A 13719-nucleotide genomic window follows, 5' to 3' on the forward strand; every position below is an offset into this window, starting at 1 on the left:
CTGTGTTCGAGCCGTGATCTCCATCTACAATTCCTCCCCCACCCCCTCCTCTCCCCCGTGCTTCCCACCATTAGCATACTGACAATTGTTTGACATCTCAGGACGTGTCGTAACAACCGGCCCTTTCTTTTACTCTAGTTGTGCCATGAGTTCCTTTTTCATCCAGACCGAATCAGTACCTCTTCGTTAGATAATTGGTCTACTCATCTAATATCCAGCATTCTCCTACCGCACCACATCTGGAAAGCTTATATTCTCTTTTGCTCTTGAACTCCACAGCAACAGAGTTTCACTTCCACGCAAGGCTACACTGCAGATATATACCGTCAAAAAAGTCTTCCTTGACATTTAAGCTGATATCAGACGTTAATAAATTCCTCTTTTTCTGTATTTGTTTTTGTGCTACGGCTAGACGGACTTTTATATCCTTCCTCATTTCGGCATCATCATTTATTGCGCTACCAAATACCAGAATTTATCTACTTCCTTTATTGTCTCATTTACCAGTTCCCTCAGTATTTCCGGATTTAATTCGACTGCATTCCGGCAGCGTCTACCGTTTTGCTACTTTTATTTATGTTCATCTCTGAGTTACTACCCATGCTGTTCAGCTGCTCACCCAACTCATTTGCCGGTTCTGACAGAATTACGTCATCGGCAAATCTTACACTGTTTATTTCTTTACCTTGCACTTTAATTCCCTTTCCAAATTTATCCTTTGTTTCCTTCACAGATTGCTCAATGTATAGATTGACTATCATCAGGGATAGGCACGAGATTGATTCACTCTCTTCTCAACTACTCCTTCCTTTTCATGTCCTCTGACTCTTAATACTGCAGTCTGCTTTCTGTACAAGTTGCAAATAACCATTTTATTAAGTGTTTTATCCCTGATTCCTTAAAAAAATTCTCCGAAACCCATATTGATCTTCCTCAAGTTGGGTCTATACCAGATTTTTCAAAGTGTCGTAAAGAATTCGTGTCAACATCTTTATCCAACACTTACTAAACTGGTGGTTTGGTAGCACTAGCACCTGTTACCTTTTTATTTGTTTTGGAATCTGATTTATTACATTCTTTCTGAAGTCTGAAAATATTTCGCCTGTCTCACGTATCTTGCACACTCGATGGAATAATTCAGTCAGGGCTCTCAATAACTTTGAGGGAAGATTGTCTACTCAAGGGGCCATGTTAAACTTAGGTCTTTCACTGCCCTTTCAGTTTCTTCTCGCACTGTTGTACCTCTCGTCTCACCCTCATCTAGTTCTCTTCTTTTTCTATATCTTTGTCCTCAGATTCGTTTACCTAATGTAGACCTTCTATATATTTCTCCTAACTTTCAGCCTTCTCTTCTTTTTCTCGTACTGGCTTGCCGTATGACCTCGTGATATCAATATAACTGCTTCTATTTACTCCAAACGTATTTTTAATTTTCTTGTAGGTGGCAGCTATCTCCTTCTAGTTATGCGTGCTTGAACAGCCATCCATTTTCTTCTAGCGAGTACCTTTGATCCCTTCTGTACTTTCTGTAAATATCAATTTTAGACGAGTGTGTTCCGTATTTATCTGCTTCATTTACTATATTTTCAAATTTTCTCCTTTCCTCAATTAAATTCGGTATCTCTCGCGTTACCTGAGGATTTCTACCAGGTCTTACTTCTTTACCTATATGATTCTTTTCTATCCTTCCAATTTCGTTTATGGTATTTATTTCCCATGTTTCAGTACAATGATACCTAATTCTCCCTGTAAAACTTCCAACAACCATTGGCTGCTTCCATCTATCCACGTCCCATATCCTTAATTTCCTGCCTTTTAATAATTTCTTCAGTATTAAACTAAATTTCATTAGGAATCAATTATGGTCTGGATCCCATCTGCCCATTGTAATGCTTTCAGTTTAAAATCCAGTACGACATCTCTGTATCCATATTACACAATAAAGTAGCCGAGTACCTGGCGTTGATGGGGCATGAATTTATTCCAATCTTCTATTAGTCCCCTACTCCTTCTCCCTCTCTTTGTCCATCAGCTCCTCTCTGTTCATCCCCTCCATCCCCCACTCTCTGTCACCTCCTCCCCCTCCCTGTCCATAGTGGACAGGCTATAATGGAGTTCGTGCAAGGCATCATGATGGCCAAGCAGTATCGTACACTGATTGCAGGTCACGTACACCCCCTCATGATGATAATGTTTCCCGATGGCAGTGGCATTTTTCAACAAAATAATGTGCCATGTCACAAGGCCACGACAGTGATACAGTGGTTCGAGGAACCCAGTGACTAGTTTCAATTGATTTGCTAGCCCTCCAACTCGCCAGATATGCAGCCGATCGAAAACATCTAGGATGTGATTGAACATGCCATCAGAAAGAATGCCCTCTTCCCCAGAATTTACCGCAATTAGGTGACTTGTATGTGCAGATGTGGTGCCGGCTCCCTGCAGCGACCTACCAGGGACTCATTGCTTCCAAGCCACCTAACTTCGCCGCCGTTATCCGTTCCAAAGCGATGCCGGCAGTTAGGAAGATGGTCATTATGTTCTGGCTGATCAATGTACTTCTGGTAACATAAATGTGGTCTACGGCTAGTGAACGTACTCGGTCTCGTTTTTTTAAAATTCTCCGCCGCTTAAATTTTAAATACAAACCGTCGGCAGTGCGGCTGAAGACCTCCGGCGTAAGATGTCACCTTCATTCAGCCATCGGCCTTGTCAAAGAGGTTTGGGGAGCACATGTAGGTTCAGGGCACTCTCTTGTCCTTGAGCTGCGAAATTGCCCCTAAAGAAGAAACAATCACCAATTATCAACGGCATGAGCATGCAAAAGGCAATGAAAACCACTGCATTAATTGAAAAATGTTTTAAGATGGTCTCTCCATTGATAAAAGGTTCCGGTCAGTCCCCTATTCGGATCTCCGGGACGGGTCAGCCAAGGGTGAAGTGACCTTGACAAACATTGTATAATCAAAGGAAGGATAACGTCCTACGAGTCGAGGTGTGGAATGTCTGAGCTCTGAATGTGGCAGGGAAGCCAGGAAATCTGAAAACGAAAATGTTTAGACTGAATCTAGATTTAATGGGGATTAGTAAAGTATGGAGGGAAGTCAAGGATATATGGTCGGGCCAGTATAGGGTAATACCAACACCTGTAAACAACTGTGTAATGGGACTAGGAGTCGTTATGAATAGAAAGGCAGGGCAGAGAGGTGTTACTATTAACAGTTCAGCAGTAGGATAGTTTTCGTCAAAAAGGACAGCAGATCAACTCCAACAACATTACTTGAGGTATACATGACGACAGCGCAAGCAGAGGATGAAGAGAGAGAAAATGTGTTTGAGGATACACTTGGAAACGGCTAAGAGATACGGGGAGGTTTCAGTTAGCTTACTTCATGGTCAGGCAGAGATCCTGAAATAAGACATTGGATGCTAAGGCGTACCCAGGAGCAGGTATAGACTCAGATCACAAATTATCGACGATGAAGAGTAGGCTGAAGTTTCAGAGACTAGTCAGGAAGAATCAGTGGGCACAGAAATTGGATACGAAAGTACTGAAGAATGAAGACATAGGCTTGAAGTTCTCTGAGGCTATAGACATCGGGATAATGAATAGCTGACATTACAGTTGAAGAGAAATGGACATCTCTAAAGATGGCAGTCACGTTGGAACGAAAAATAGGTACAAGGAAGCTAGTGCAGCGGAACCATGTGTAACAGATGAAATACTTCAGATGATCGATAAAAGAAAGCAGTTTAGTATTTTGTCCGTTGTCAGCATCTGTAGTTGAAATAACGAAATAATAATCAACCAGTTGCATAAAGGAATTTTAATTTTTTTGTCGGTTTCCGGCACTCAGTACCCTTCTTCGGAAGGGCATATCTGTCGCATTATTTGCGAATGTCAATAAAAACACAAAAATAATGTGATATCTATAACCATCCGAAAAAGGGCTGTAATGCCCGAAATCGATAAATAAGTTCAATTTCTTTCATGCAACTGCTTGCTTATTACATCGTTACCAAAACGGAAGTACAAAAATGTTCAGGAAAATTCAGAAATACAGGAATACAGGTCACTTAGGAACGAAATAAATAGGAAGTGCAGGAAAGCGAAGACAAAATGGCTGCATGAAAAATGTAAGAAAATTGAAAGAGAAATGATTTTCAGAAAGACTGATTCAGTGTACAGAAAAGAAATTAAAATCAAGGGCGGTACATTAACAGCCAATGGGAATTATAGTTAAATGCAGAGGAGATGGTCCAAATGGCTCTGAGCACTATGGGACTTAGCATCTGAAATCATCAGTCCGCTAGATCTTAGAACTACTGAAACCTAACTAACCTAAGGACACCACACACATCCATGCCCGAGGCAGGATTCGAACCTGCGACCGTAGCGGTCGCGTGGTTCCAGACTGAAGCGCCTAGAACCGCTCGGCGACAAAGGTTGGCTTGCAGAGGAGAGAGTGGATACGTAGAAAGAGTATATTGAAGGCCTGTATGAGGGAGAAGTTTTGTCTGATGTTATAGGAGAAGAAACAGGGGTCAACGGAGAAGAGATAAGGGCTCCAGTGTTAGAAAAATAATTTAAAAGAGGTTGCGAAGACTTAAAATCGAATAACACTGACAAGAAGAAAGGACAGGATGATATGACATCGGCGTCCGGTGATTATTTCTATGGAAATAGAGGGAGCTGTAGGACGGAAAACCTGCGGAGAAGGACAGATATTGGAATGCAGTCAGCAAATAATTGTGTACGTAAGATGCAGTTGCTACTCTGAGATGAGAAGGTTGGCACAGGAGAGGAGTTAGTGACTGGCAGCATCAAACCAGTTAGAAGACCGATGACTCAAAAAACGACAAGATATTAATTAAAAGAAATAGTATAAATAAATAAACACGGAAAGAATAATTCGACCTCTTTCCTCAGTGAATTAATTTTACAATATGAATATTACACTTCTTGTACCCAATAGTAACAGATATAGTGGTCAACATAAATTTGTGGAATGTCAATCTACTAACATCATCTTGTGTAGTTTACCAATTACGTCCTTCTAAAATATGACTAATATCCAACAAATCTCACCAAAATGTGAGATGTTTTGACTGGTCAGGGAAGAGCGAAAATAATAGGGAAAGGTAAGCTGATGAAATGTTAAGAAGAAAAGGAAGTTGTTGGAGTAGTACGGTACGGTAGAGATTTAAAGAGGAGCACAAGGAAGAGACGAAGGACATCAAAGGTGTCGACAGATCGGGGAAAATTGTTTCAAAAATCACTGTTCATATACTTGCAACAAGACACCTAGATCCAACATTTGCTTAGGAATAAACGTAGATTGAAATCAAAAATTTTGTGTGTTTTATTTTTTTGCCGTGCCCAACAGGTCACAGCAAAAAAGTGTAAGCCATATATTTCTACGTTCAAATGTATATGTGTGAACAACAGTGATGTTGTAAGCGTAGGCTTCCGCGGCCGTTGTCTTCTTCAATAAAATTCTTCAGGGTATCAGACCGCATCGTCATAATTTAAAATGCGCCAACGTTTCGGCCAGCGTTGCAGCTAGCCTTCATCAGGGCCTTACGTTAACGTAAGGCCCTGCAGCTGATGAAGGCTAGCTGCAACGCTGGCCGAAACGTTGGCGCATTTTAAATTATGACGATGCGGTCTGATACCCTGAAGAATTTTATTGAAGAACAGTGATGTTGGCAAAGTGTCATGTATTGAATTATGTGCTTCATTAGAGTGGTCAGAGCAATAAAATTTCGTAGTAATGCTAGTTGAGCGGATCACAGAGACCACGTTTTACGCAAAAATTGAGATCTGTAGATTCTCATTGCGCTCATTTTGGCAGCTCCATGTCGACTGCGCTCAACTCTATCTCGGCGGTGGTGCTGGAGGACTTCTTCAAGACGTTCTACGGGCAGGACGCGCTCTCCGAGCGCCAGACCGACATCCTGCTCAAGAGCGTCGTGGTGATCTTCGGCATCATCTGCACGTCGCTCGTGTTTGTGGTCGAGAAGCTCGGCACAGTGCTGCAGGTGAGTCTATCCCTGTTGACCCAACTGAGGTCCCCTGCTTCAGGAGTCCAGCTGTGAGACGTACTCCGATTTTCAACCGTACAGCTAAAACAAGGATACTGCTCTATTACAGCCGCCTTAAGTCCTGTATTACAACTTCAAACCCAGTGTTCGTGGTAATCAACATTTCGTCCACTGTGACGTCGCATAAAGCAATCTGCGTAGAAAAAATTGTTGGAAATACCTTTTCTTGACATCGTTTATAGGAATTCCTTAAGGGCCTTTCTCAGACTGGTAAATAAGCATACTGGTTACTCAGCTCACAGACGACATCACACTACTAACGTTGTTGAGGAATTGAGGTCAAAGTTTCTTCAGTTGTGCTTCATCCAGCTGAAGTCGCTATTGATGACCCGATCCCGTACTGCTACCAAGTTGCCGGGATGTGGATTGCTAAGTTTCATCTGCATTTAGAATAAGTCCCAGCAATTTTATAAAGGATTTAGATCGAGAGATTCACCTGGGCAGTTGAGGGGGAACAGGGTACATGAGCGACCGTCATATAAGAAGTGTACTGTGTGTGTGCAGTCCTTGCGAAACCGGCTGTTGTCATCTGGAAGACAGGATGATGTTGAAGAAAGAGCAGCACTTGGTGACCAAGAATGCTGAAATAACCATCCTCATTCTTGTTCACAGTCAAAGAACTACCTCCAGCCTGAAATGCACCCTCAACATATCGAGAGTTAAACGCGTCTTCTTGCTGTCAGTGCGCACGACATCTCGCATAATATGAATAGAGGCTAAATCCTGATACTTCAGACCAAACCACAAGTATCTAAATTAGCTGTTGTCCAATTTATATGTCCTTTGGCCTCTTTAAGGTGTGTGGAATGGTTACCACTGTTACATCAATTCTTGTGGAGACGTTGTACATTCCAAGTTGATATCGTAATATCACTCACTTAATAGACAAAGTACTTTAATAAAATACCTTATATCAATACATTCCCTTCCCTTCAGGCAGTTAATTCTATGTAAAATGTAGTCTGCATGGAACTCAATGCTTCGTCAGATCATGTTTGCTGTTTTCATTTTCTTACTTAGGAAATCGTTATCGTTAGTATTATGTGGGAAAATTCAGACAAGTATCATTTACCGAAGATTTTACAGGATTTACATCTGCATCTACATCTACATAAACACTCCGCTAGCCGCCAAACGGTGTGTGGTGGAGGGCACAATTTGCGCCAAAGTCATATTTGCCCCCATCTGTTTCACTCGCAGATCGCACGAGGGAAAAACGACTGTCTGAACGCAGCAGTACGAGCTCTAATTACCGTTACCTTTGAATGGTGGTCATTGTGCGATTTGAATGTTGGTGGTGATAATATACGCTCTACGTCCTCGACGAAGTTCGGATTTCGGAATTTAGAGAGCAGCCCCTTCCGTTTAGCGCGTCGTCTATCTGCAAGTGAATCCCACTTGCTAAACTACTTGTTTACGTAGCATTAAACGTTCAAAAACTTAGCTACTTCGTGAAACAGCATATATGTCGAACAGGTCGGCAAATGCAAAGCGACTTATTCCTGTTCGTCATCAGAAAAGATCTTTGTGTGTTTCTGCGATGCACAGTTTAATAATTTCAGTCATGAAACTTGATTGAATAAAACCGCATATAAGAACACTTTATCATTCTTTTTTGCCTTGTATGAAAACACCAGCGCTGTGGAGCTAACATATCATTTAATGAAGTATCTTTGTGGAATTTTCGTGTGTAGTAATTCTGGAGAGTGCGGTCTCACAATTTTCACAGGAATCCTCTCCTTGCTTCACAAAGCCTTTCCTGCAACGTCTTCCACGGCCGGTGAGTGAATATGTTCGTAAGGCTCTCGCACATGTTGATTGTGCTTACTAGGAAACATGCTTCTCCTTGTTGAATCTTAATCGTAACTGGAACAAGCTCAACACTACAGTATATGCTTCTTGACTCGTGTTTCATGTACACGTTATCGAAGTACCGATAAAAGATTTTAACGTTTTGGATATCATCTATGGTTAGAAAGGTATCTTTTCAAGTTCTGTTCGGATATCTCGGGTTTCATCATTCTGGAGTTCATTTATACCTTGTTATTGAAATAGTCAGCAGTTATCCCTAAGCAGTGATATCCATGGATTTGCCTGCCTTAACAGCTATTTAGACTTTTTGTACTTTTGTACTCGTTTGTTCTTGTCCGATGACTAGGAATTTCGTCGGAAAATTGGGGGAGGGAGTTCGAGGAAGGAACGCAACGTACAATATGATAGAATAATGAACTGTAATTTTTAGAAGTAGGCTGCATTATGCGTCAGTTATTTTATTTACTACTATCAGATCAAATTAAGAATCAGATGGATCGTAAGTGTCCTGCACATTGAGTTGACAAATGAGTCTCAAATTTTATGTGGAAACTATTCCTTGTTATAAAGAATTTTATTTGTCCTTATGGCACATTTACGAGTAATTTGAAATGAGCGACATTCTGCCTGCTGTTTCAGTTGTCTATGTCGCTGTCTTCGATGACCAACGGTCCAGTGCTGGGTGTCTTCTCCGCCGGCATGTTTTTGCCCTGGGTCAACACTTGGGTGAGTACCTCCTTCGGGATTAGTGACAGACATACAACTGCAGTGATTCGGGAAGACAATGCGTTCTTCACTTTCCTTTGAATGTAGTGTCAAGTTGTATGTTTATTAGAACTTGCCTTTGATTAAATGCATTTTGTATTACCAATACTATCGTGCACTTAATATAGGTCTTAAAAAACTAAGTGCGTTATCGGATGCAAGAGTCTTTAATCATAAGTGTAATCAGTATATGTTATACTAGCTTATCGCCTGCTACGTTACTTTCATAAACTGTATGGTCTGTAGAGAGTTTCTTGTTCTCCGTAAACCGAATTTTTGTATTGTTCACAAATTTCAACGACCTCTAAGCTTTTCATGCCGTAGAAGCATGGTATTTTCCGAATGTAGTTCTGGACGAAAGCTGATTCTGGTTGATAGATTCCGTGTTTTTTGTTAATGTTGCCTTTTGTGTTCTTGTGGTGACATTTCCATAGAAACTTTTATCCCCTAACGCATATTTCTTTTTATCTAACCTAGGAGTGAAGTACCAGTTTTCCTAGATTTAGCGTGAAAAAGATTTTAAAGGAACGAAATATTTTCTTAAGAATTTTGACCCCATATTCCACACTCTTAGGGGTTTCCAAATGGTTCAAATGGCTCTGAGCACTATGGGACTTAACTTGTGAGGTCATCAGTCCCCTAGAACTTAGAACTACTTAAACCTAACTGACTTGAGGACGTCACACACATCCACGCCCGAGGCAGGATTCGAACCTGCGACCGTAGCGGTCTTGCGGTTTCAGACTGTAGCGCCTAGACCACTCGGCCATTCCGGTCGGCCCTTAGGGGTTTAATTTACAAAACCTTTGAAACTCATATTTTTTTAATTTTAACAGAGAAGCCAATTACAAATTTTCATAGATTTAGATTGGAAAAAGCTTTCATAATGAAATAATTTCATAAAACTTTTTCATCCCCTATTTCACTCTCTTAGGGAGTTGAACTTCCAAAACCACTGCAACATGTTATTTTTATTTACAGGAGAGAAGTCAAATACTTCATAGATGTAGCTTTAAAAATGCCTAACTAGTTCTTTAATGATGATTTAGTATAAAAAAATCTTTCAGGCAATATTGTATTCCGTTAGTGACTGAATTTCCATAAATGTTGAAACACGATTTTTTTTTCTGGCTGAGAATTTTCGTAAAAACTGCTTTAGTAAAGACGTATTTTCAAAAAGTCTTTCAACCATTATTTAACCCCCTTGTCAACGGAATTTCTAACGATACCTTCTTAAACAACACCTACAATATAAGATCAAAACCTTCCGCAAATTTCTAGTTTCTGTCTTTTGTGGTCTGGGCTGGGCGATAGTGAGAATAATGAGTCAGTCAGTCGGGGCATTGCCTTTTATATATAGGGATTGTGAGCCCTTAACTGGCAGTATAATTCATTCTATGTGCTATCTATGTTATTTACCTCTTTCTTATACAAAACGTTCGTGTCCACGTGTAGTTTCTGTTAATGATAAGTGATGCCTGCAGTTCTGTTTAGTGCTTCTATGTCCCTAGCACTATCACTACTATTACTTCAGAGATCCAGAATGGCAGATTATAACTGTGTCCCGGAGTGAGAGGGGACGTGAGATCTTCATCTTCCGCAGGAAAGTGTTCTAAAAACTGAGATATCCAAGCAATTCTCACGACCCGTCCTCAAAACTTGACACACACCACTTCCTTATCTCTTCTCTTCCAAACTTCAAAGAAACTGTGAAACTTGAGTTTTCCCCGGCGTATAAAACGTTCAAACAAATTATAAGGTTGAACTGAGTAATACCTCCGGGACAGAAGCTCCCTTGTGTACCTTAAGGGACTAGTACTCTGGGAAAAATAAGGATGCTTGCGGAGAAATAGCTCAGCCATAGCGTAAGGCAATGTTAGTGAACCAATGGCACGCGTGCCATTTCTGGCGTGCGGACGAATAGTTTGGGCACGGCATTAAATCAGGAATTTAAGTTCACTTATCTAATCGAAACAACTAACATATACGTCTGCATTTGAAGCCATGGGACCAAAATTCATCGTGTACGGACTGTCGGTACCGAGGCCCCGTAGAAGTTTTAAATGACAGATCTTCCCTCGTGGCCACTTATTGTGAGTGATAGTGTTCTCAAATGCATGAGTAATAATACACCGTACTATCATTGGTAGATGGCAATTGTTCCAGTGCTTCCTGCCGAGGCCCCGTAGAAGTTTTAAATGACAGATCTTCCCTCGTGGCCACTTATTGTGAGTGATAGTGTTCTCAAATGCATGAGTAATAATACACCGTACTATCATTGGTAGATGGCAATTGTTCCAGTGCTTCCTGCCGCCGTTGGATAAGTAGCTGCAGCAGCAGCAGCAAGTCGTATACTCCTAGCCCACTCATTTGTTACATAGTTTAATTCTTAATTTATTTGCGTGTTTTTGGTACTTGCATTGTTTAATTCATAAATTTCGGGCGTATTATAGTATTTGATAGTTGTAGCATTGCGTTTTAGTACCTGAATAGTGTAAAATCGCGTAGTCTCCTTCCGCCGCCGAGCAGTGTGTCAGTAGTGCGCAAGTAGCAGCATTACTGCATTTACTAGGCAATCTTGTATTTTAATAACCGTTTAAATTTTGTGTCGATTTGTTTGCGCTCTCTGTAGATTAGTTCAGACGTTCTTTGCACAACAGTTTTTAGCATGGATAGGGACTGCAACTGCTGTGTTCGGATGCACGCTGAGTTGGCATCCCTTCGCTCCCAGCTTCAGGCAGTGTTGGCTTCGGTCACACAGCTTGAGGCTGTTGCCAATGGGCATTACTGTGGGGGTCCGGATGGGGGTTTGTCGGGGACGGCCAGCTCGTCCCACGCATCCCCCGATCGGACTACGACTGTGGTTGCCCAGTATACGGCCCGCATTGAGGCTGATCCCTCACCTGTGGTAGAGTGGGAGGTCGTCTCAAGGTGTGGCAGGGGGCGAAAGACATTCCAGAGGGCTGAACGAAAGGCCTCTCTAGTTTGTCTGACGAACCAGTTTCAGACCCTGTCTCAGGCTGATATTGATCTTCGGCCTGACATGGCTGCTTGTCCTGTTCCAGAGGTTGCCCCTCAGTCTGCAAGATCCGGGAGGTCGCAGAGGGTGGGCTTACTGGTAGTTGGGAGCTCCAACGTCAGGCGCGTAATGGGGCCCCTTAGGGATATGGCAGCAAAAGAGGGGAAGAAAACCAATTTGCACTCCGTGTGCATACCGGGGGGAGTCATTCCAGATGTGGAAAGGGTCCTTCCGGATGCCATGAAGGGTACAGGGTTCACCCATCTGCAGGTGGTCGCCCATGTCGGGACCAATGATGTGTGTCGCTATGGATCCGAGGAAATCCTCTCTGGCTTCCGGCGGCTATCTGATTTGGTGAAGACTGCCAGTCTCGCTAGCGGGATGAAAGCAGAGCTCACCATCTGCAGCATCGTCGACAGGACTGACTGCGGACCTTTGGTACAGAGCCGAGTGGAAGGTCTGAATCAGAGGCTGAGACGGTTCTGCGACCGTGTGGGCTGCAGATTCCTCGACTTGCGCCATCGGGTGGTGGGGTTTCGGGTTCCGCTGGATAGGTCAGGAGTCCACTACACGCAACAAGCGGCTACACGGGTAGCAGGGGTTGTGTGGCGTGGGCTGGGCGGTTTTTTAGGTTAGATGGCCTTGGGCAAGTACAGAAAGGGCAACAACCTCAACGGGTGCGGGGCAAAGTCAGGACATGCGGGGACCAAGCAGCAATCGGTATTGTAATAGTAAACTGTCAAAGCTGCGTTGGTAAAGTACCGGAACTTCAAGCGCTGATAGAAAGCACCGCAGCTGAAATCGTTATAGGTACAGAAAGCTGGCTGAAGCCAGAGATAAATTCTGCTGAAGTTTTTACAGAGATACAGACGGTGTTTAGAAAGGATAGATTACATGCAACCGGTGGTGGAGTGTCCGTCGCTGTTAGTAGTAGTTTATCCCGTAGTGAAGTAGAAGTGGATAGTTCCAGTGAATTATTATGGGAGGAGGTTACACTCAACAACCGAGCTAGGTTAATAATTGGCTCCTTTTACCTACCTCCCGACGCAACAACATTAGTGGCAGAACAACTGAGAGAAAATTTGGAATACATTTCACATAAATTTTCTCAGCATGTTATAGTCTTAGGTGGAGATTTCAATTTACCAGATATAGACTGGGACACTCAGATGTTTAGGACGGGTGGTAGGGACAGAGCATCGAGTGACATTATACTGAGTGCACTATCCGAATATTACCTCGAGCAATTAAGCAGAGAACCGACTCGTGGAGATAACATCTTGGACCTACTGATAACAAACAGACCCGAACTTTTGGACTCTGTATGTGCAGAACAGGGAATCAGTGATCATAAGGGCGTTGCAGCATCCCTGAATATGGAATTTAATAGGAATATAAAAAAGGGAGGAAAGTTTATCTGTTTAGCAAGAGTAATAGAAGGCAGATTTCAGACTACCTAACAGAAAACGAAAATTTCTGTTCCGACACTGACAATGTTGCGTGTTTATGGAAAAAGTTCAAGGCCATCGTAAAATGCGTTTTAGACAGGTACGTGCCGAGTAATACCGTGAGGGACGGGAAAAACCCACCGTGGTACAACAACAAAGTTAGGAAACTACTGCGAAAGCAAAGAGAGCTTCACTCCAAGTTTAAACGCAGCCAAAACCTCTCAGACAAACAGAAGCTAAACGATGTCAAAGTTTGCGTAAGGAGGGCTATGCGTGAAGCGTTCAGTGAATTCGAAAGTAAAATTCTATGTACCGACTTGACAGAAAATCCTAGGAAGTTCTGGTCTTACGTTAAATCAGTAAGTGGCTCGAAACAGCATATCCAGACACTCCGGGATGATGAAGGCATTGAAACAGAGGATGACACGCGTAAAGCTGGAATACTAAACACCTTTTTCCAAAGCTGTTTCACAGAAGAGGACTGCACTGCATTTCCTTCTCTAAATCCTCGCACAAACGAAAAAATGGCTGACATCGAAATAAGTGTCCAAGGAATAGAAAAGCAACTGG

General features: G+C 42.4%; 1 protein-coding gene across 1 annotated transcript in view; it reads left to right on the top strand.

The window, feature by feature from the left end:
- LOC126418960 (sodium-coupled monocarboxylate transporter 1-like) overlaps positions 1 to 13719 on the top strand; it is a 173088-nt gene that overhangs the window by 113846 nt on the left and 45523 nt on the right. Inside the window, exons 11-12 of the mRNA XM_050086006.1 lie at positions 5856 to 6042; positions 8557 to 8643. Coding sequence (XP_049941963.1) covers positions 5856 to 6042; positions 8557 to 8643 — 274 coding nt within the window. The remainder of the gene's footprint in view (positions 1 to 5855; positions 6043 to 8556; positions 8644 to 13719) is intronic.

This window comes from Schistocerca serialis, chromosome 9, assembly GCF_023864345.2.
Source record: "Schistocerca serialis cubense isolate TAMUIC-IGC-003099 chromosome 9, iqSchSeri2.2, whole genome shotgun sequence".
Taxonomy (NCBI): Eukaryota; Metazoa; Arthropoda; class Insecta; order Orthoptera; family Acrididae; genus Schistocerca; species Schistocerca serialis.